Raw genomic sequence first — 25,390 nt, forward strand, 5'->3', positions numbered from 1 at the left:
AGATGGTGGAGGAGAATCGATCTGTTTCTCCAGAAATAAGAAAGATACGTGAAGATCCTTCTTACAACAGTTCCCCAAACGAGAAAAAAATGAAGCTGGATGGGGAGAAAGCAGAAAATATCATCAAGACGTGAAGAGAGAGAAATATATATGCTGCTGGTGATTGCTGTTGGTCAGATTATGTGATATGTTATATAAAGTGTATGCTGTTGCAATTCCATGGTGCTAATTAAAATAATTGATGTACCACACATTAACAAATCTGCATATACTGTAATGTTAACAAAATGTACTTTATGTGTCGTTGCTTGTGTAATCATTTTGCAAGATTTTATGTTTCTCCATATATACGTATTACCTGTTAATGCTGTTTTCAGAATGTGCTCCATTTGAGAAGTGTGGCTGCATCTACATCTTTGTATCAACCCATAATTTCTGAAACATCATAAGAAACTTCAATTTCATCCTAGACTATACCCATAAAATATGGTGGTAAAATTGAAGATGCTATTTATATCTGTGATTCCATTCTATTGAGAACATATGTCCAGTTCCCTGTTATTCAGAGAGAGTGAAAGATGACTGACAGATGTGTATGGATGAGAACAAAATGTCCTGTATAACTAGTTTTATAGTTACTATAACTGAACATTATTGAATAAAGAGTGTTCTCATATCAAATCAGTTTATTGCATCACACATACCATTCCATCAGTGGTTTCAGTCTCTTATACATTTTGCTTAGTGGTTGCCAGAATACAAATCAAGGATCTAAGGTTCAGTTACTGGTGACCCTACGATTTTTCATAATGCTCTTCCTGTCTTTCATGTCTGACAGTTACTCATTAATGTGGAAAATGTAGTGTCATTCAGACTCTACTTTAAGCTGTAGTTATAATTGTCTGTGTTCAGCATTTCTAAAGACAAATGAATATCACTTCCAATAGGGCAGTGCCTAGTAAAGCATTGTGATCTGCAAGCCAACCTTTGAGTTGATGGCAGCTTTACTTACTTTTTTCCTTGACAGTAAGGTTCCAGTAACAAATAGCAAAAGGTGCAACGCCCCATTTGTGACTACAAAATCTGGTAATATTTCTGTAGGTTCTGAGGTAAATGCAAAATCTATTGGTTCCATCTGTTAGAGTTCTAAATGGGGATACCTTATGTCCCACTTCCAGCTCAGTGGGAATTGATGAAAATACCTTAGTTCAAATGAAAGTTTTGTGAAAAAGTGGACTAATATGTTATTAGAGCAACAAATTAGCTTTGTTACCACAAAACTAGATTTCTCTAAATGAAAATCTGACAACTGCAGTTTATATTTAAGATTGCACTGCAACATAAGAATGAAAACAAAGAGTTGCCTAAAATTTTGATTCTCTGATGTAACTTGGTGTTAATTTTCGAAACGCTTTTCTGTTTCACACCATGCACTGGCAGAGGTATCTACTCTCATACTGTATGCCTGAGGGGCATTATTGCGAGCTGCTGGCTACTAGAACATATTTTGGTCAGTGTTTTTCATTCATTCAGATGAAGACTCTTCAAGGAAGTGGAATAACTCAAGGTATACCGGTATGGTAACAAAAGGCATAAAATTCTTATAAAATTGATATGTACTTTGTATCTACGGATCGGAGCGTGGAATGTCAGATCCCTTAATCGGGCAGGTAGGTTAGAAAATTTAAAAAGGGAAATGGGTAGGTTGAAGTTAGATATAGTGGGAATTAGTGAAGTTCGGTGGCAGGAGGAACAAGACTTCTGGTCAGGTGACTACAGGGTTATAAACACAAAATCAAATAGGGGTAATGCAGGAGTAGGTTTAATAATGAATAGGAAAATAGGAATGCGGGTAAGCTACTACAAACAGCATAGTGAACGCATTATTGTGGCCAAGATAGATACGAAGCCCACGCCTACTACAGTAGTACAAGTTTATATGCCAACTAGCTCTGCAGATGACGAAGAAATTGAAGAAATGTATGATGAAATAAAAGAAATTATTCAGATTGTGAAGGGAGACGAAAATTTAATAGTCATGGGTGACTGGAATTCGAGTGTAGGAAAAGGGAGAGAAGGAAACATAGTAGGTGAATATGGACTGGGGGACAGAAATGAAAGAGGAAGCCGCCTGGTCGAATTTTGCACAGAGCACAACATAATCATAACTAACACTTGGTTTAAGAATCATGAAAGAAGGTTGTATACATGGAAGAACCCTGGAGATACTAAAAGGTATCAGATAGATTATATAATGGTAAGACAGAGATTTAGGAACCAGGTTTTAAATTGTAAGACATTTCCTGGGGCAGATGTGGACTCTGACCACAATCTATTGGTTATGACCTGTAGATTAAAACTGAAGAAACTGCAAAAAGGTGGGAATTTAAGGAGATGGGACCTGGATAAACTAAAAGAACCAGAGGTTGTACAGAGATTCAGGGAGAGCATAAGGGAGCAATTGACAGGAATGGGGGAAAGAAATACAGTAGAAGAAGAATGGGTAGCTTTGAGGGATGAAGTAGTGAAGGCAGCAGAGGATCAAGTAGGTAAAAAGACGAGGGCTAGTAGAAATCCGTGGGTAACAGAAGAAATATTGAATTTAATTGATGAAAGGAGAAAATATAAAAATGCAGTAAGTGAAACAGGCAAAAAGGAATACAAACGTCTCAAAAATGAGATCGACAGGAAGTGCAAAATGGCTAAGCAGGGATGGCTAGAGGACAAATGTAAGGATGTAGAGGCCTATCTCACTAAGGGTAAGATAGATACCGCCTACAGGAAAATTAAAGAGACCTTTGGAGATAAGAGAACGACTTGTATGAATATCAAGAGCTCAGATGGAAACCCAGTTCTAAGCAAAGAAGGGAAAGCAGAAAGGTGGAAGGAGCATATAGAGGGTCTATACAAGGGCGATGTACTTGAGGACAATATTATGGAAATGGAAGAGGATGTAGATGAAGATGAAATGGGAGATATGATACTGCGTGAAGAGTTTGACAGAGCACTGAAAGACCTGAGTCGAAACAAGGCCCCCGGAGTAGACAATATTCCATTGGAACTACTGACGGCCGTGGGAGAGCCAGTCCTGACAAAACTCTACCATCTGGTGAGCAAGATGTATGAAACAGGCGAAATACCCTCAGACTTCAAGAAGAATATAATAATTCCAATCCCAAAGAAAGCAGGTGTTGACAGATGTGAAAATTACCGAACTATCAGCTTAATAAGTCACAGCTGCAAAATACTAACACGAATTCTTTACATACGAATGGAAAAACTAGTAGAAGCCAACCTCGGGGAAGATCAGTTTGGATTCCGTAGAAACACTGGAACACGTGAGGCAATACTGACCTTACGACTTATCTTAGAAGAAAGATTAAGGAAAGGCAAACCTACGTTTCTAGCATTTGTAGACTTAGAGAAAGCTTTTGACAATGTTGACTGGAATACTCTCTTTCAAATTCTAAAGGTGGCAGGGGTAAAATACAGGGAGCGAAAGGCTATTTACAATTTGTACAGAAACCAGATGGCAGTTATAAGAGTCGAGGGACATGAAAGGGAAGCAGTGGTTGGGAAGGGAGTAAGACAGGGTTGTAGCCTCTCCCCGATGTTGTTCAATCTGTATATTGAGCAAGCAGTAAAGGAAACAAAAGAAAAATTCGGAGTAGGTATTAAAATTCATGGAGAAGAAATAAAAACTTTGAGGTTCGCCGATGACATTGTAATTCTGTCAGAGACAGCAAAGGACTTGGAAGAGCAGTTGAATGGAATGGACAGTGTCTTGAAAGGAGGATATAAGATGAACATCAACAAAAGCAAAACAAGGATAATGGAATGTAGTCTAATTAAGTCGGGTGATGCTAAGGGAATTAGATTAGGAAATGAGGCACTTAAAGTAGTAAAGGAGTTTTGCTATTTGGGGAGCAAAATAACTGATGATGGTCGAAGTAGAGAGGATATAAAATGTAGGCTGGCAATGGCAAGGAAAGCGTTTCTGAAGAAGAGAAATTTGTTAACATCCAGTATAGATTTAAGTGTCAGGAAGTCATTTCTGAAAGTATTCGTATGGAGTGTAGCCATGTATGGAAGTGAAACATGGACGATAAATAGTTTGGACAAGAAGAGAATAGAAGCTTTCGAAATGTGGTGCTACAGAAGAATGCTGAAGATTAGATGGGTAGATCACATAACTAATGAGGAAGTATTGAATAGGATTGGGGAGAAGAGAAGTTTGTGGCACAACTTGACCAGAAGAAGGGATCGGTTGGTAGGACATGTTCTGAGGCATCAAGGGATCACCAATTTAGTATTGGAGGGCAGCGTGGAGGGTAAAAATCGTAGAGGGAGACCAAGAGATGAATACACTAAGCAGATTCAGAAGGATGTAGGTTGCAGTAGGTACTGGGAGATGAAGAAGCTTGCACAGGATAGAGTAGCATGGAGAGCTGCATCAAACCAGTCTCAGGACTGAAGACCACAACAACAACAACAACTTTGTATCAACAATAACCTCACATTATACTGATAAACAGTGTTTGTACGAATGCCAGCTAATTTAACCTACCAAATTTATCTATATAAATGGTTTAAGAAACAATCTGAGCAACTGTCTCAGGATGTTGTTTATCATCTAATAAAGTCATCAGAAGATCAAAGCAGAGACATCTGTATGGTGCAAAAAATGGCCATTGACCCTAAATAACTGAAGATGTGAGGTCATCCCCATGAGTACTAAAACGAATATCTGTTGAACTTCGGTTACACGATAAATCAGTCAAATCTAAAGGCCATAAATACAACTAAATACCTAGGAATTACAATTCTGGTTCTGCAAACTTTATGCTCAGATGTTGTGTTATCTGCTTTCCAGTCCAAGCGTGGATTTCATATTTTCTGCCTTTTAACAGCAGTGTCAAATCATCGACGTCTCCTTTGTAGAGAAATAGTGTGAAACAAGACATATCTGACCAAATACTATTCTTCCTTTGTTCCACAGTTTTATGGCTTCGGCACCACGTTTTCTTGCGACGGACATGTGCATCACCGATGATGGGTTTCGAATTGTAGCTATCCCTCCGATTATCAATTTCTGGTGTTCTCTTTAGCTAGCGATTGTGACCTTCAGTTCTGAAGTGACTTTTACAGCTGTCATGATCTTATTTTCGTCACAATGACGACCGTCTGTCACGATCACTCAACACACACTTTTATCCGCCCTGTGACTCGTGGATTATGTTTTTCGACTTTCCCTCTGGGTGGTAAAGATCTTTGATATGGCGTTTCTTGCAGTGTCAAACACTTCGACTACCTTGGTTATGAAGCACGCCCCTTACGAACACCAACAATTTGCCCATGTTCGAATTCACTTAACTCACAACTATACAAAACCCTGTTTTGAGCAGGACTCACACCTGCAAAGTATTGAGAAAGTTGCACAGGTGCTGTTCCTAGTTAAATACAACAACACAATCTGCAGGCTTGGCTAGAACCTGCGTTTACGTTCAAGAACGCGTTTCACGCGGCGTTTCTGTATATTTACCGTGCCCCTATATGTACAAAGTGATTCAGAATTACTATTACAGGCTTCCAGAAGATGTAAAGGTCTCTTACAAGGGGAGGCCGCCAATTGTGAAATTCAGATTCGATTCATACTGCGCATAATAAAAGCTCATGGCCAGAGGTGTAATGTGGCAAAGCACTAAGATGCACTTCTCAGCCGTTGTCGAGAAAACCGACAGTTAAAGAGAAACCGTTGCGGTGAAATACTCTCTACGATTTACAATTTTCTACAGCGTTGTGGCGCAGCGGTAAACGCTCGGGTTTGTAATTCGGAAGTCGCCGGATCGAATCTCGCGCCATGCAACTTTCTTTTTTTTTAGTATTTGTTTTTTGTTATTCAAATGTGTATATATATACACACACACACATATATATAATTCCCGGCAATCAGTTGCAACAATTATGCATATAATAAGATGTTGAAAGTCGTTTGTCGTGGAAAAACTGGCGACTTCGAACATCATTATGTTTTCCGCAAACAAAGTTGTATTTCACAAATGTTATTAATTGTCTCCATAATGTTAACCACGTATAGTTAACGGAAGACGTAGAAACGATATTCCGAATCGAATAAGTATAGCGTAAGTCTAACGTTCGAATTAGAATAGAGACCCCACGAACACAAATTTGCTGTGGCAGGTATGAAATATAAACTCCGTTACTCGCTCGTTACACTTGATGGACAGATGTTGAATGGGCCGAAACGAGCCGCCGCATAACAGCGTAGTTGCCTGCTAACATCGAAAGAAGGTAGATGCGGTCCCTAGCGCAACTTATAACATCGTCGAAAATCAGTGCGGGCGTGAGAGCTTTGGTACACCCTGTTAAACAAACGGAAAAATGGAGGCGGTACAATTGGAGAGCGATCCGCCTTCACCAACATGCATAAGCAATTCATTAATTCGCGGCATGCAACTTTTTTTTAATAAATTCGATCCGGCGACCTACGGATTATGAACCCGAGCGCTTACCGCTGCGCCACGACGCTATAGAAAATTATTAACCGTAGAGAGTATTTCACGGCAACTGTTTCTTTTAACTGTCGATTTTCTCGACAACGGCTGAGAAGTGCATCTTGGTGCTTTGCCACGTTACACCTCTGGCCATGAGCTTGTATTATGCGCAGTATGAATCGAATCTGAATTTCACAATTGGCGGCCTCCCCTTGTTAGTAGATGACGTTAAGACGAGGAACCCATGTCTGGAAATATACCACTTGGCTGTAAAATCAATTTGAGAACTGGATCACTTTCAAGTCTCCCGCTTCACGGTACGCACACAGCAGAGATAATGAATACTGACCTGCGTGCTGTAAGAGCGCATTGCATGGGCCATATTTTGAGTACTTGTCCTCGAGTTCTCTTCTAAATGACGAATGACGTCCTCAACAAAGTGGAGAGTGCAGAGCATCAGAGGAGCGCTACAGCCAGCCCTCCAAGTATGGAACATACCAGTTTCTCGCTGCCGTTGCTGTAGTTATGACGAAGGTGCTTCTGCAAGTTGATTCGTATTAACGTTTAACCCTTTCGTGAGCCGTGGGAAACATGCTTTCCACTATGATCTCGCTCCTAGTCCCGTGGGATTCACAGTTCCCACCTCTGTACGGTGCTACCACCTCGTGAATAGTATAGGGTACTACTTCTAATCCGAAGTTCCCGCCGTTTTTGCTGTACCTTCGCGCAGAGGCATTGTATAGCTGAGTGTCGCTCTGTAGAGGAGCCTTTTAATGCTGTTTGCGTGACATTTTGTGATTTTTTCCTCAAAGCTATAGTATAAGGTAAATACTTCTGATTTACCAAAATTTATGAAGGAAAACGTAAAATTAGAACGATGCGAATTCCAGTTTGAAACAAAAGGAGCCATTTCTGCAGTCACTTTCCTGTCCTCAATTCATGACCCATGAGAAACAGCCACAGTGCAAAAGAAAAACAAGAATGGTACTAGTACAGAGATTTCTTGTCCTGAAGTTGTGGCAGAATACAACAAAACAATGGGTGGTGTCGGTAAGTTTGATCAATTACGAGAAAGGTATGCTATTGGCAGACGTTGTCTAAGATGGTGGCACAGAATATTTTATCCTGGTGGACATTGCTGCAGTGAACAGTTTTTTCCTGTGGAAAATAAGTAAAAGAGAAAGTGGAGAGCATGATCAGCTCACATACAGGATCCATCTAGCCAGACAACTGATAGCTTGCTTCTCATCCCAAAAAAGGCGTGGACAAAAACCTGTCTTTCTGGCAGAAATGGGTAAAGTACCTGAAGATTTCCGTCATGTGGCTGTAAGGGAGCATCAACCCATTTTAGGAGAAACCTACTGGACGTGCCGTCATTGTAGTAGCAAAGCTGCAGAAAAGAGCACTCGCTACGTTTGTGCGTATTCTCAAATACCACTTTGCATAGACACATGTTTCAGAAAATTTCATGGCAAGTAATTGTGAACAATCATTGTAACAAGAGAAGTAAATTTATAAAACAAATATGACATATATTGAAAAAGTTGTTTTTGTCATTTAACTCCAAGGAAGGGCAGTGGGAAGAATACTTCCCACCTTGTTGTGTGGAGGAAATTTGATATTCTGTATGATAAATATACCTATCTGTTAACTGCTATCTGCTCTCCATTCATTAAAAAAACTACTCAATTATTTTGCCCACGAAAGGTTTAAAAACACCCGAAGCGACATAGACGTCACTGCAAAAAGTAATTTAATATAAGGCACACGGCGCGGAAAATTTTGAGAAATACCCCAAAAAGTGTCTATGATGCAGTTTTATGTCACAATAACGGAAATAATGGCAGAATTGAAGTGCTGAAGAGAGTTAGTATAGATCCTGGTGTGTTTGCAACACCGCCGACGATAGCAGGGTCAAGAAAGCTAACAGATCAGTGTCTTACCTGCAAATACAGGCCATGCAGATTCGTAGAGGAGAGAAGAGAAACCTGGAGAATTGGGATTATCAGTACGGAGTATTTTAAAATTGAGGTAAGCGTATCACATGTAGAAGTAGGAGAAGAAAATCTTTCAACCTCATAATTTCACTAGGTGCAGACGTCAGCCCTCTATTCTCAGCTTCTGTGCGTACCAAGAAGTACGGAATTTGAAGGAGGTCAGAATTTCAAATTTATTTTGTAGCCAAACGTTACATATTCGGACATGGGCTTATTATCAAAACTTCATGTGCTACGTCCTTCTACAGGCCCTAGAAACCTGTAATAGTGATTTTGAATCACCCCGTATACAGGGTTTTAAGAGCAGAAGTTTTATTGATGTGACGATAGCGTGCTGAACAACACTATATCAGTATTTACTTCATTTGCAGAATTAATAATTATAGCTAATACAACTATTACGTTTTTGGGTTGGTTAGTACCTCCAAGTACGTTTGACACAAGCAAGGTATTACCGTTTATTTTGCCCTGGGCTGCAGGTCAACTACTGAAGTGTGGGTGGCATGGACATAGACAGGTGTAGTCTAGTTTGTGGACCAGTTACGAGCGTGCAGGAAACAGCAGTTATACCTGTACTCCTAACACACTGTATATATACATACAGGGTGTTTCAAAAATGACCGGTATATTTGAAACGGCAATAAAAACTAAACGAGCAGCGATAGAAATACACCGTTTGTTGCAATATGCTTGGGACAACAGTACATTTTCAGGCGGACAAACTTTCGAAATTACAGTAGTTACAATTTTCAACAACAGATGGCGCTGCAAGTGATGTGAAAGATATAGAAGACGACGCAGTCTGTGGATGCGCCATTCTGTACGTCCTCTTTCTGCTGTAAGCGTGTGCTGTTCACAACGTGCAAGTGTGCTGTAGACAACATGGTTTATTCCTTAGAACAGAGGATTTTTCTGGTGTTGGAATTCCACCGCCTAGAACACAGTGTTGTTGCAACAAGACGAAGTTTTCAACGGAGGTTTAATGTAACCAAAGGACCGAAAAGCGATGCAATAAAGGATCTGTTTGAAAAATTTCAACGGACTGGGAACGTGACGGATGAACGTGCTGGAAAGGTAGGGCGACCGCGTACGGCAACCACAGAGGGCGACGCGCAGCTAGTGCAGCAGGTGATCCAACAGCGGCCTCGGGTTTCCGTTCGCCGTGTTGCAGCTGCGGTCCAAATGACGCCAACGTCCACGTATCGTCTCATGCGCCAGAGTTTACACCTCTATTCATACAAAATTCAAACGCGGCAACCCCTCAGCGCCGCTACCATTGCTGCACGAGAGACATTCGCTAACGATATAGTGCACAGGATTGATGACGGCGATATGCATGTGGGCAGCATTTGGTTTACTGACGAAGCTTATTTTTACCTGGACGGCTTCGTCAATAAACAGAACTGGCGCATATGGGGAACCGAAAAGCCCCATGTTGCAGTCCCATCGTCCCTGCATCCTCAAAAAGTACTGGTCTGGGCCGCCATTTCTTCCAAAGGAATCATTGGCCCATTTTTCAGATCCGAAACGATTACTGCATTACGCTATCTGGACATTCTTCGTGAATTTGCGGCGGTACAAACTGCCTTAGACGACACTGCGAACACCTCGTGGTTTATGCAAGATGGTGCCCGGCCACATCGCACGGCCGACGTCTTTAATTTCCTGAATGAATATTTCGATGATCGTGTGATTGCTTTGGGCTATCCGAAACATACAGGAGGCGGCGTGGATTGGCCTCCCTATTCGCCAGACATGAACCCCTGTGACTTCTTTCTGTGAGGACACTTGAAAGACCAGGTGTACCGCCAGAATCCAGAAACAATTGAACAGCTGAAGCAGTACATCTCATCTGCATGTGAAGCCATTCCGCCAGACACGTTGTCAAAGGTTTCGGGTAATTTCATTCAGAGACTACGCCATATTATTGCTACGCATGGTGGATATGTGGAAAATATCGTACAATAGAGTTTCCCAGACCGCAGCGCCATCTGTTGTTGAAAATTGTAACTACTGTAATTTCGAAAGTTTGTCTGCCTGAAAATGCACTGTTGTCCCAAGCATATTGCAACAAACGGTGTATTTCTATCGCTGCTCGTTTAGTTTTTATTGCCGTTTCAAATATACCGGTCATTTTTGAAACACCCTGTATGTGCAGTCACTTCAACCCACAAGTAAAGGAGCACGCTGACCACTCAGCTATGGGGGCGAACAAAAAATGTCTTGTGGCACTACAGTTTCATGCAAGTCTTTTAATTTCACGCCATTTCTATGACTTGTCTGTCCTTAAAACCACTGGCATCCGGTTTTCCCCAGATGGTCACCCATCCAAATACTAGCTGCGCCCAGCGTTCCTGAACTTCACTGATCCGGCGGGAACAGGTATTAGCAATATGGCAAGGCCCTTGGCTTTTGTTGCAACATACCTAGCTTAATAATTGGACTCAGAAACATGAAATTTGCTGGGAATGCTTATCATCTGCCGTCAGTTCCCACTAGGGACGGATTTTGTAAAATCCAACCCCTTATAGCCTGAAACTGATCACTGTCGAGCGGTGGGAATTGATACACTCACCGTAAATCATTTATCCAAGGATATGAAATTTGAAGGGTTCATTATTTGTGTGACATAGACCCAAAATTCGACCCCTGTGGTGTTGAAACGGAGTTTTGAAGGTTTTTACGAGGGAGAGTCAAATGAAAAACTTACATTTGTGATAACAAATCGAAATTTCGCACCGATATCCTGTAAGTTGGTAAGTGTGCTACAAACAAGTGCAGAATGGTCTGTAGGTGGCAGCATAGTGCAGATGCACAGATACCGTCGCAGTATCAGTATAAAGATGGCCGCCCCACTTGCGACTTGCACCAGGGAAGAACAGCGTTCTGTTATTCGGCTTTTGCGTAGTGAAGGTGTGAAACCTATTTGAAATTCGTCGACTAATGAAGGTTCAGTACGGTGATGCATGTTTGTCACAGCAGCAAGTCTACGCTTGGAGTAGGAAGTTCGCAAATGGTGTGACTTCAGTGGAAGATGCAGGCACAACGAGTTGTGACTCCACAGAACACTGCAGCAGTTGAAGCCATAGTGAAGGAAAACCGCCGAGTGACATTGAATGACATTGCAGCATGTTTACAGATTAGTCAAGGGTCAGCACACCACATTGTGCATGATGTGCTCCAGTTTCACAAAGTGTCTGAAAGATGGGTGCCACGGCAGCTGACTCCTGAAATGAGAGAACGACGTGTTGATGCTTGTGAAGAACTTCTTCGGCGATTTGAAAGAGAAGGCTTTTTTGTAAGAATCGTTACTGGGGATGAAACGTGGGTTCACTTCCACCAACCGGAAACAAAGAGAGCAAGAAATGGCGCCATTCCTCATCACCAAAACCAAAGAAGTTTCGAACAGAACCATCAGCAGGGAAGGTTATACTGACTCTCTTTTGGGAAGAAAAAGGCGTCATTTTGGAGCATTGCATGCATAGAAGGATCACTGTCACCAGTGCATCATACACAGATCTCTTAAAAAATCATCTGCGGCCTGCAATCAAATCAAAGCAACGTGGATTGCTGTTAGCAGGTGACATTTTGCAACATGGCAATGCAAGGCCCCACACTGCCCGTACAACAGTTGCAACAATCACAGACCTGCATTTTGGCCGAGCGGTTCTAGGCGCTTCAGTCTGGAACCGCGCGACCGCTACGGTCGCGGGTTAGAATCCTGCCTCGGGAATGGCTGTGTGTGTTGGCCGTAGGTTAGTTATGTTTAAGTAGTTCTAAGTTCTAGGGGACTGATGACCTCAGAAGTTAAGTCCCATAGTGCTCAGAGCCATTTGAACCTGCATTTTGAGTGTCTTCCTCATCCACCATACTCCTCAGACTTTGCCCCAAGTGATTTCGATATGTTTGGACCACTCAAAGACGCAATGGGAGGAAAGAAGTTCCGTTCTGATGAAGAGGTACGCCACGCGGTGCATGAGTGATTGCGTGGACTACCAAAAGAAATTTTTTCTAAGGGAATTTATGCACTTTGTAAGCGCTAGAGGAGTTGCATTGAGCGTGGGGGAGATTATGTTGAAAATTGATACAGCTTTGTACCACTTCTGCACAATAAATAATATTTAAAAAAATATTTAAGGTTTTCATTTGACTCACCCTCATATATAACTGGTCTGAGAAACAAGTAATTTGGGGGGAATATGTGCGACTTATCTTAAGCTTCAACTAAGAATAAATTTCACAAAACTTTATAATAATCAACCACTGACTCTGTCCTAACACGGAACAAGGAGACAAGCGTTGGTGTGCAACTGGTGGAGTTTTGTGACGGCACAGCATGGAATTTCACGGTCCAGAGTATCCTGTAGAATAACATACTGAATACGACAAGTCAGATTTTTGCTTCCCGGAAAGGAATTTGGCCAGTGAGAGGCAAGATCGAGCTCTACGCCAAAAGCAGAAATTGTGTGATGCCTTATTGGATTTTGCAGTTTCCAGCTGAAGCCCACAATTGATGGATTTTGTTTGTATTATAACTTACGCCCTACGGATATATGATTTATGCTCTTCGAGAGCACTAGCACGTTAAAATCTCTCGTAAACGCACCGTCATTGGTATGTGCTGCTCCTGAATATATCGTCAGGTCACACACTGCAATATGAGATACTTGCGTTCTGGATATAGGGCATCCGCTCTTTGAGTTTGTACAGAAGGGCTTTTATCCAGATCGAAGGTGCAAGACAAAACTATTCTGATGCTTTTGCCAAATATTGCTTTCATCTGCAGTTCCTGTAAAGAAGAATAGTGACTGTGGTAACGTTCTCTAAACTTGCCTAAAATATTTTACTGAGGCCCATGTGTCGGAATCGTAATACACAACAGAACTGCTATACACGTTCAACCCTAGTTTCTCCGAATAATTTGCCGATTGTGCATAATTAACTGTAATTAGGTCTAGTTGAAGCCTGGACTATCACTGATTATTATCCATCACGTAACAAGACACGGTAATCAAACACGAAATAGCTCTGCCCATAATTAACTGCGCGGAGACACACTGAAAACCTTGAGAACAAGAGACAGAATGTTAATAATGGAGCACATTTATTTGCAACGCCTGTTCACGAAGCCGTACTACATATAACGCAGTAAACATACACCGACATCAAGAACGGAATAATTAAACGTACGCATCCACACGTTTTACTTGCGCAGACACACTTTAATTACGCCTGGCAATCACACTAACTGAGATAAATGGTAATCAGAAAAGACAATGACAACTACGTATGTGCAATTTGTACGCCAACACAATTTGTAATTTTAAATAGAATCTGCCAGATGCAGTGCAGTGTTGATTCTGATTAATATCTGTTCAAGTCTGAGCGAATAAATGTGTAGGCTTCTTTTCGGAGTACCTCATATACGGTAGCGGTAATGGCTGATGCATACTAGTATTATTCAGTACAGAGGAACTACGTGTAGGAAGGACAACATAATTTATGGTGAAATGAAAAGCTAAGTTTGATTGAAATCAGAGGCGGTTTACTCATGTGGCACACAGAATCCTGCAGACAGTGGAGTGGGTAGTTGCTTGTTACTCTGTGCGGAATTTTAACTTGTCATCAGTCCCCCATCCCGTACCCCTCTTACAACCTCTCCCTCTCAGAAGCCCACGAATCCCAAAAAATATCGAACAGTTTCGTCAAGGGAAGCAATTTTTAACACGAGCGGTTAAGTAACAGAAGTATAATGTTAATTCCAGAATGACATTTTCACTCTGCAGCGGAGTGTGCGCTGATATGAAACTTCCTGGCAGATTAAAACTGTGTGCCCGACCGAGACTCTTGCCGAGTTCGAGTCTCGGTCGGGCACACAGTTTTAATCTGCCAGGAAGTTTCATAATGTTAATTATTTCGTAAACAGCCAACAACACAGAAGTATCTACAAATCGTTTTAAAATATCTCTCCATTCCATTTTTTCTGTTTCAGATTCTGCCTGAGAAATATTATCAATTGTTCGAATGGCAATCAAACCTGTTATTAAGGTTTCCCTCTTTTGAAAACAAATTTGATATTTTTCTGAGGTTTCTTAATTATACGAGTTCGGACTAAGTATCCACCAAGCTCAAAAACCAATAACAAATTTTCATGTATTGTTCAGACTTACGCATGTACCAAAGAGCATACAGAAAAAAAAACAGTACAGGCTTTGACTATCCAGTTCCTCAGAATTTTGTCGACGTTTGGCTGATTGGTATGGAAACAACATCCGTTAACTTTTCGTCTTGTCCGTATCCCCTTGTCTGTTAACAGAAACGATTGTCCATTTTTGTTTTGAAATGGTTCACTTCCTGTTTTAATGACCTTAACCGTGGAACGGGAAAAGATCTCTGAGAAATGTCACAAAACAAAATATTACTATTTCTTTAAATAGTTTCTCCTTCATTTGCTCCCTCTTCACATGGTGCGTTGCCTTCCAACCTATTTTCTTTTACATTAGAAATAGCTACAAGATTTTTTACATTTTCTTTAAGCTCTTTAGTTTTTTAGTGAATGTTTTCTCAAACCATCCCCTCACTTTTGTTACTTCTGCTAGTTCTTTCGTCATCTACAAATGCGCCCCCGGACTGAGTTAAATTTACATCTCCCATGTCATTTTGGTCTGATGCTTCTTGAATACTCGAGAATTTCAGGATTGAGCTGGGGAGCCACTGGTCTTCCCAATCTTTATCCCTTTGTTTTCTTCTTTGCTGTCCTTCACTTGGACGTTCTCATTTCATGTTTCTGTACATATTTCAAATTATATTAATTTATTAAGTTTATTTAATAAGAACAATTGTTAATTGATGCAACAAAATAATTATAAATAAGTATTAACTGCTGAAGTGCTAACAACATTTACCTATCAGCACTGAACTACACTGAAATTATTATGTGCAAATAAAGGTTTTATCGTATGAAAGATAACTTAGTATACAAACGGTATTCCGTAATTAGAGCACTAAACATTTTGTAGCATTGAACTACTTCAGTTAGGTAAACATTTTGTACATACAACTTTGGAAAGCACTTAGCACACACTTCCCACCCTCCTAGCACACTGTGTTGAGTGCTAGTTAACTTTCGTGCTAGAATAGATGTGAACTCTCTTAATTTTTTGGTATGTTGCGCCAGTTATCATCTCCTGGTGCTTTTGTTACTCTTTGTACTGCTGAAGAGAGGGTGCTTGTATTCCTCTATCCATCAAAACAACTGCATTTTCTCAGATAATATGGTATGTGTAATTATTATCAATTTCCTAATACCTTTCTCCATGTCATGTCAGTTTTAAGTTCCTTGAAACATACTCTTCTTTGAACTTTTACTGTTTTTTTAAATGATATAGAAGATTAATGCGCAGACGTTTTAATTACAACACAGTAAGGGGCTATGTACCTGTCTTGCACCTAAGACTACGGTTGTGCCATAGATGTTTTCACGTGTCCAACACTCCCCTATCTCTGGCATAGAAAGTCACATTTTCTTACAGGCACCTGTGTCTTCAATATGTTGGCATCGCTTTGCATTGCTTATATCTGAACTAAACACCGAGATTTTCTCGGGACATAAAACACTTTACTCACTTGTAAAACCAAGCGAATTTGAGCTCAACATTTCTCCGTTCACTGGACAGGACGTCAGCAGAAATTTCACGCTTATTTTTGCGTAATGTTCCCATTAAAGCCAGATTCAAGTCGATCAAGGTTCAAGAGGAATACTAGTGTAGTTATCAATGGTTGTGTTTCTCCGCTAGTCGTGCAGGCTGCGTTCTTGCATACAGCTCAAATGTGTGCAAGTAGAAATATCTGTATTCTAGCATAGCACCTACCTTTTGCTCCAGATTTCTTTGGGTTGTTAGATGAATACTGCTGAAATAAGCACCGCACCCGCAATGGAATTAATTACTGATCAATGGTCAGATATTTTGTATTGGTATATGCTTTCCTGTAGTTTTTTCCTATAAGTGTCAGAAATTCAAGAACAGGAATCATTAGGCAGATTTCTTTATCTTAAAATCACGCGCTCAATATGTAAATACTGAGTGAAACCACAATTATTTGACGTCACAATTGCATTAAATAATTAATCCATATTGTATTTCCTTGTAATTTTGAATGTGTTATTGTTACACTGTACAACACAACTTACCATACTGATAGTTGTTGCGATCTTTTTATAGCAGGGTCTCTTTGTCTAACTTTTTTTCCATTTGATTTTAACTTCAGATCAAGAAAAAGGAGCCTTTATTCAAAGTGACCGTTTTCAACACTACACCTTAGACTTAGAGAACCGACTCGAACTATTTGAAACAGTTAACGCAGGACAGGGAATCGGCGATCATAAAGCGGTTACGGCATCGATGATTTCAGCCGTAAATAGAAATATTAAAAAAGGTAGGAAGATTTGTCTGTTTAGCAAAAGTGACAAAAAGCAAATTACAGAGTACCTGACGACTCAACACAAAAGTTTTGTCTCAAGTACAGATAGTGTTGAGGATCAGTGGACCAAGTTCAAAACCATCGTCCAATATGCGTTAGATGAGTATGTGCCAAGCAAGATCGTAAGAGAAGGAAAAGAGCCACCGTGGTACAACAACCGAGTTAGAAAACTGCTGCGGAAGCAAAGGGAACTTCACAGGAAACATAAACATAGCCAAAGCCTTGCAGACAAACAAAAATTACGCGAAGCGAAATGTAGTGTGAGGAGGGCTATGCGAGAGGCGTTCAATGAATTCGAAAGTAAAGTTCTATGTACTGACTTGGCAGAAAATCCTAAGAAATTTTGGTCTTATGTCAAAGCGGTAGGTGGATCAAAACAAAATGTCCAGACACTCTGTGACCAAAATGGTACTGAAACAGAGGATGACAGACCAAAGTCCGAAATACTAAATGTCTTTTTCCAAAGCTGTTTCACAGAGGAAGACTGCACTGTAGTTCCTTCTCTAGATTGTCGCACAGATGATAAAATGGTAGATATCGAAATAGACGACAGAGGGATAGAGAAACAATTAAAATCGCTCAAAAGAGGAAAGGCCGCTGGACCTGATGGGATACCAGTTCGATTTTACACAGAGTACGCGAAGGAACTTGCCCCTCTTCTTGCAGCGGTGTACCGTAGGTCTCTAGAAGAGCGTAGCGTTCCAAAGGATTGGAAAAGGGCACAGGTCATCCCCGTTTTCAAGACGGGACGTCGAACAGATGTGCAGAACTATAGACCTATATCTCTAACGTCGACCAGTTGTAGAATTTTGGAACGCGTATTATGTTAGAGTATAATGACTTTTCTGGAGACTAGAAATCTACTCTGTAGGAATCAGCATGGGTTTCGAAAAAGACGGTCGTGTGAAACCCAGCTCGCGCTATTCGTCCACGAGACTCAGAGCGCCATAGACACGGGTTCACAGGTAGATGCCGTGTTTCTTGACTTCCGCAAGGCGTTTGATACAGTTCCCCACAGTCGTTTAATGAACAAAGTAAGAGCATATGGACTATCAGACCAATTGTGTGATTGGATTGAAGAGTTCCTAGATAACAGAACGCAGCATGTCATTCTCAATGGAGAGAAGTCTTCCGAAGTAAGAGTGATTTCAGGTGTGCCGCAGGGGAGTGTCATAGGACCGTTGCTATTCACAATATACATAAATGACCTTATGGATGACATCCGAAGTTCACTGAGGCTTTTTGCAGATGATGCTGTGGTGTATCGAGAGGTTGTAACAATGGAAAGTTGTACTGAAATGCAGGAGGATCCGTAGCGAATTGACGCATGGTGCAGGGAATGGCAATTGAATCTCAATGTAGACAAGTGTAATGTGCTGCGAATACATAGGAAGATAGATCCCTTATCATCTAGCTACAAAATAGCAGGTCAGCAACTGGAAGCAGTTAATTCCATAAATTATCTGGGAGTACGCATTAGGAGTGATTTAAAATGGAATGATCATATAAAGTTGATCGTCGGTAAAGCAGATGCCAGACTGAGATTCATTGGAAGAATCCTTAGGAAATGCAATCCGAAAACAAAGGAAGTAGGCTACAGTACGCTTGTTCGCCCACTGCTTGAATACTGCTCAGCAGTGTGGGATCCGTACCAGATAGGGTTGATAGAAGAGATAGAGAAGATCCAACGGAGAGCAGCGCGCTTCGTTACAGGATCATTTAGTAATCGCGAAAGCGTTACGGAGATGATAGATAAACTCCAGTGGAAGACTCTGCAGGAGTGACGCTCAGTAGCTCGGTACGGGCTTTTGTTAGTTTCGAGAACATACCTTCACCGAAGAGTCAAGCAGTATATTGCTCCCTCCTACGTACATCTCGCGAAGAGACCATGAGGATAAAATCAGAGAGGTTAGAGCCCACACAGAAGCATACCGACAATCCTTTCCACGAACAATACGAGACTAGAATAGAAGGGAGAACCGATAGAGGTACTCAAGGTACGCTCCGCCACACATTGTCAGGTGGCGTGCGGAGTATGGATGTAGATGTAGATGTACAAGTGGCGGTTACACCTAAATAAGTATCGTATCAACTTTCTTTAACCTTAGCATATTCAAACTTAAGGAAACCTGTTATAGATGCATCATCATCGTCACAAAGTAATTCCGCAAGAATTTTCTGGCTTTTTCAGTAGACGAAAAGAAACCTCTTGTCACTTTTCTTGCCTTTACGCGAAGAAAAGTGATATGATACAAGAATGCCAACACTCGCTTCAGGGCAGACGCATAGTTACAGCAGTTAAACGTGGAACAATAATACCAACAATGACTCGCATTACAGTATTCCAAACATGTCGACAATAAGAGAAAATACATTGCTGTAGAAAGAATAGAGAAAAGAAAATTCTCTCGGTTCATTTTGATCCGACACGGGTACCATACTCATCCACTGGTGTTACATAATGAATGTAAAAATTGTAAAACGGTTCTGGAAAAGGCGTCGCATCCAAGAACGTGGTATTTTAGATACACGGTTTAACTGTGGTAACGCCCATGTCTTTGTTATAAACCGATACCAGCGACTAGATAACCTGATCTTGAAGGAAACTGTAATTTAATATTTTCACATTGGTACATGTAGTCAACTGCGAATTTTGTGAAAAAATATTTATTTGGTTCCATGAGACCCACAACCGGATATCTCCCCAGTATACATCCTCAATTTTTTTGTAATTACAGTACCTTTGTTACTAATAAAGGATTGGTTTTCTTGAATTTTAGAATTTCAAATCTGTACTTAAACAGCGAAATAATAACAGCACGAAATCTTCTAAGCACAGCTAAATCGTAAAAACAGTTTAGTCACTGCCAAGTTACGTTAACAATGCCACTTGCAAAAATATTTATATCGACCTAAGATCGCTGTCATCAATGTCTCAGGTACTGTGAGAAAATAAGTTTTGTTTACGCGCTATTTTAGCGGTAAAACGCGAGTGTAGACGGTAAAGAGTCGGCCTAGTTTATAAGCTCTCTCTCTACCTGTCCGCTCCAATAAGTGTTAGGAATGAAAAGGCGAAAAATCACATTTTTTACATCTCTTGCCAGAGAACCTAGAAGTTTTGTCAACCCCACAGAGCTGGTACCCGGTGCAGACCGCAACCCCCCGCATCCCTCTAGCTTCCCCACCGTCCACAGGCGTTCTGTACAACTTTCTGGGAAAAATTATCTGTTAGCCAGTTTGATCCGAAAATAATAGTAGTATTTAGAATTATGTGCAACAGTGGCTGTGCAACAGTGAGAATAACAGATCTTGGCATCAATTTGTGCGTATTTATCAATATCTGAAGAAGAAGTCGTCGTATTGCTTTTGGTAAAGCATATTTTACATATTACATTTTTAATGTTTTTTCCACTGTAATCTACCGCCCATGATTACAACTTACGCCACAGCATTGCCGACAGAAATTGTTTCCTCTACACTGTTAACAGAGCTCACTTAAAAACCTTTAGGAGATATGAATGCCCTACATGACCTAGCTCTCGAAGTGAAACGGTCTTACTACCTGACTACTCCAAAAGTGTAACTATTCCTTTAGATTTAAATCAATAAAAATTTACTTAATTTTGTGCTGTTTTCCAGATCCAATTTTATGTTCCATATATTAATTTTAAGTTGAAGCGCTGTGGCGTTGCAGGAGGTTTCTCTATCGTACTTCCGTTAAGTTTTTACAGGGTGTTTCAAAAATGACCGGTATATTTGAAACGGTAATAAAAACTAAACGAGCAGCGATAGAAATACACCGTTTGTTGCAATATGCTTGGGACAACAGTACATTTTCAGGTAGACAAACTTTCGAAATTACAGTAGTTACAATTGTCAACAACAGATAGCGCTGCGGTCTGGGAAACTCTATAGTACGATATTTTCCACATATCCACCATGCGTAGCAATAATATGGCGTAGTCTCTGAATGAAATTACCCGAAACCTTTGACAACGTGTCTGGCGGAATGGCTTCACATGCAGATGAGATGTACTGCTTCAGCTGTTCAATTGTTTCTGGATTCTGGCGGTACACCTGGTCTTTCAAGTGTCCCCACAGAAAGAAGTCACAGGGGTTCATGTCTGGCGAATAGGGAGGCCAATCCACGCCGCCTCCTGTATGTTTCGGATAGCCCAAAGCAATCACACGATCATCGAAATATTCATTCAGGAAATTAAAGACGTCGGCCGTGCGATGTGGCCGGGCACCATCTTGCATAAACCACGAGGTGTTCGCAGTGTCGTCTAAGGCAGTTTGTACCGCCACAAATTCACGAAGAATGTCCAGATAGCGTGATGCAGTAATCGTTTCGGATCTGAAAAATGGGCCAATGATTCCTTTGCAAGAAATGGCGGCCCAGACCAGTACTTTTTGAGGACGCAGGGATGATGGGACTGCAACATGGGGCTTTTCAGTTCCCCATACGCGCCAGTTCTGTTTATTGACGAAGCCGTCCAGGTAAAAATAAGCTTCGTCAGTAAACCAAATGCTGCCCACATGCATATCGCCGTCATCAATCCTGTGCACTATATTGTTAGCGAATGTCTCTCGTGCAGCAATGGTAGCGGCGCTGGGGGGTTGCCGCGTTTGAATTTTGTATGGATAGAGGTGTAAACTCTGGCGCATGAGACGATACGTGGACGTTGGCGTCATTTGGACCGCAGCTGCAACACGGCGAACGGAAACCCGAGGCCGCTGTTGGATCACCTGCTGCACTAGCTGCGCGTTGCTCTCTGTGGTTGCCGTACGTGGTCGCCCTACCTTTCCAGCACATTCATCCGTCACGTTCCCAGTCCGTTGAAATTTTTCAAACAGATCCTTTATTGTATCGCTTTTCGGTCCTTTGGTTACATTAAACCTCCGTTGAAAACTTCGTCTTGTTGCAACAACACTGTGTTCTAGGCGGTGGAATTCCAACACCAGAAAAATCCTCTGTTCTAAGGAGTAAACCATGTTGTCCACAGCACACTTGCACGTTGTGAACAGCACACGCTTACAGCAGAAAGACGACGTACAGAATGGCGCACCCACAGACTGCGTTGTCTTCTATATCTTTCACATCACTTGCAGCGCCATCTGTTGTTGAAAATTGTAACTACTGTAATTTCGACAGTTTGTCCGCCTGAAAATGTACTGTTGTCCCAAGCATGTTGCAACAAACGATGTATTTCTATCGCTGCTCGTTTAGTTTTTATTGCCGTTTCAAATATACCGGTCATTTTTGAAACACCCTGTATGTATATTTTAGTGTCGATGCGTCGCGATGTTGACTACCTGGCAGAGCCCAGTGGATGGTATTACGCCGTTTTGTTTTATACGGATGTTTACACTTGACAAGTTTTTCTTATAAACGTGAACTATAATAATTTATAAATAATCACTCTTCAGCGCCTGCAACGGCAAGCAACTGTCAGCTCCGCGTACCGGAAATTCGAACACTGATGTAACCCTGCCTTGCTCATTCCACTTAAAATGCATTGGTCCCTTGGTCAGCATCAGTGCGCACATGGGTTAAGCAGGGAGTGATCCAAAAATTTTATTTCAGTTTCCTGACGGACGGACTTATTACTAGTAAAAGGTACGCCAGGGCTTAAACTACGGAAATAACATTTTATTAGACATTCTCTTCACATTTTACGCGGAAGAGAAGCAATATTTTTAACAGTAAAGTGATTGCATATTGCTGAGCAGGAACCCCACGGTCTATCAGCGCGCGACCTGAGCCCAGCTGTGACTGTATGAAACCTCCCCTTAGAAAAATTTATGAACGATTGTGCTGATAAACCCCTTACGTTATTTGATTTTCAAACAGCTGAGCAAAACTGAACGTGCACAGACATTTCTCTCTTTACTTATTCAGATCATCAATAAACTGACACACAATATTTTCAGCACAACGCATCCTGACTTTCAATAATCCCTACAAAAGAATGACCCTGACTAACAATAACCTATACCTTTCATGAATCACTTGCCTCACAAAGATCTTCGTTATTCGAACTACTGCAATACAGCGAGCGCCAATACTGCCAGCTAAATAAAAGATTCTAACTACTGAAGGCACTAACTACTGATAGGCATAGTTAGCAAATGAAAGATTTTGATAGAGAACAAACAATGTATTTGCCTTGATAGTGTTCAAAAATCAATATATATATATATATATATATATATATATATATATATATATATATATATATGAGGTCATGACATCCAGTGTTAACAAAAAAAAAAAAAAAATTGGTTCAAATGGCTCTGAGCACTATGCGACCTAACTTCTAAGGTCATCAGTCACCTAGAACTTAGAACTAATTAAACCTAACTAACCTAAGGACATCACACACATCGATGCCCGAGGCAGGATTCGAACCTGCGACCGTAGCAGTCGCTCGGTTCCAGACTGTAGCGCCTAGAGCCGCACGGCCACTTCGGCCGGCTCCAGTCTCACGAATTTACTCTTTCTCATGGACACACGTCCATATCATCCGCTCTCAGAACTCCGCCATCTCTCTCCCCACATCCAACCAGTGTTGCTAACTCTAAAAAACCCGAGTCGCTAGATTCAATATCAAAACTCGCTAGAAAGTCGCTAAAACTGATTTTACTAGGGGTGTACTGAAAATTTCCTAGTGTGAATGGTGCAATAAGCCAGTGGGGGTAATAAAGTATTAATAAAAATTGTCTCATACGTAATTGCTGTATTGTCTTAATTAAATGACGCATCGCTTGCAACAACATACATATAAAATACGCTAACGTCTAATTAAACATGTTATCATAATTGACGCAACACATAAATTTTTGTTTCAATCACAGTAGTCAAATATACTAGAAATATACAACTATATTTGTAACAAACGAAAGCAAGAACTCAGGTTACAAAATATATACATACCGGTATGTGAACTATTCATCGTCGTCACTCAGAAGATCGAATAACTCTTCTGTTTCATGCTCTGACAGAACTGTAGTTGATGTAGAGGGTTGAACGTCGCTCAAAAGATGATGTTGCAGTTCGACTGGTTTTGTCACAAAAGAGTAACTTTTGTTCGTTCCGATAAGCTCCAATACGTCTGACGGTATGTCAAAAGATGCACAATCTTTATTTTGTTTCTTCAGCTGGTCTCTCAATATGATTGAAGCATTAATTCTCTTTAACGATAATCTGTTACGTTGTTTAGTTTTTATAACGTTCATAGAACTGAATATTCTTTCCACTTCTGCATTTGAATGCGGTAGGCATAGAACAGTCATTGCTAACTGTGAAATCAAAGAAAAAGGATTCTCCCCTGCGGCATTTTTATACTGCAAAACCTCACTCCAAAATCGAACAGTGTTAATAGTGTTAATGCACCTAATGAAGTTGATATTATACCATTCTTGCAGCATACCGTCTATGAAATCGCCACTAAAACCCAATTCTTTTGCTACATCCGCTACAGCACTATTTTTAGTGTTTCTTCAACATTCAGCATCGACTTTTTTTCAGGATCGTAACGTTACTTGGCAGTCTTTGTTGAATTTCTTTTATGAGTTTCAGACTAAACAGAATTCATCTCTTCTTCAAATAAACTTTATTTTCTTCAGACAAACTTGACTCGGACGATTTCTGTTCAAACACGAAACCAAGGTTCGGATTTGCGTGCATACATTCGCTTGCAACTGGTGTTGTCAACAAATCAACTGTTGGAAAAACTATGTTTTGTCCGAGTGACTGCATTAGAAATACAAGTGTATCTAGTAATTTAGTGGGGTCATTGTCTTCTCCTTCAAAAGCTTTTATTGCTATTTGTACGTCTTTTAAAGCATGTTTAAGGTAAAACACGTAAAGATGATTTGAGTCGTCACAATACATCTTGTACAAAAGATCGGCAGTGTAACAATTGTCTTGAACCATGGCAAGTGAAAAATGTAGCTTTACTTCTTCCCACTGCTCCAGAATTCTTCGTATTGCTGGTTCAATTAAAAGCCAACGTGTTGCACAGACCTTCAAAATTTTTAGTGGCTGTTTTCCTCAATTTATTGTCTCATAAACCCTTTTATATTCCTCTTGTCTTTTGGGTGAAATGGAGAACCAATTGTAGGTTTCCCGTACAAGGCCCTATATGTTTCTAGGTATGGTATTCACTGAGGCATGCGAAACTGCAAGCTGAAGAGAGTGACAAATGCAGTGGATCAATACCAAATGCTTCAAACCATATTCTCTATTGAGTAAGCCCATTGTTTATGACAACCATTGCAGAAGCATTATCTGTGCCAATTCCTACCATATTAGCGGTTGGAAGTTTGAGATCATTCAAAGAATTCACAAGAACAGCAGCCAGATTTCTTGCATCTTCAGTTTCTACTACAGCG

General features: G+C 40.8%; 1 protein-coding gene across 1 annotated transcript in view; it reads left to right on the top strand.

Annotated features, from left to right (window-relative positions):
* Window positions 1-681, top strand: part of LOC126419566 (5-phosphohydroxy-L-lysine phospho-lyase-like) — a 133,458-nt gene extending 132,777 nt beyond the window's left edge. Inside the window, exon 9 of the mRNA XM_050086757.1 lies at window positions 3-681. Within this exon, the coding sequence (XP_049942714.1) occupies window positions 3-134 (132 nt within the window). The 3' untranslated portion in view covers window positions 135-681. The remainder of the gene's footprint in view (window positions 1-2) is intronic.
* The last annotated feature ends 24,709 nt before the right edge of the window (window positions 682-25,390 follow it).

Source organism: Schistocerca serialis, chromosome 1 (assembly GCF_023864345.2).
Source record: "Schistocerca serialis cubense isolate TAMUIC-IGC-003099 chromosome 1, iqSchSeri2.2, whole genome shotgun sequence".
Lineage (NCBI taxonomy): Eukaryota > Metazoa > Arthropoda > Insecta > Orthoptera > Acrididae > Schistocerca > Schistocerca serialis.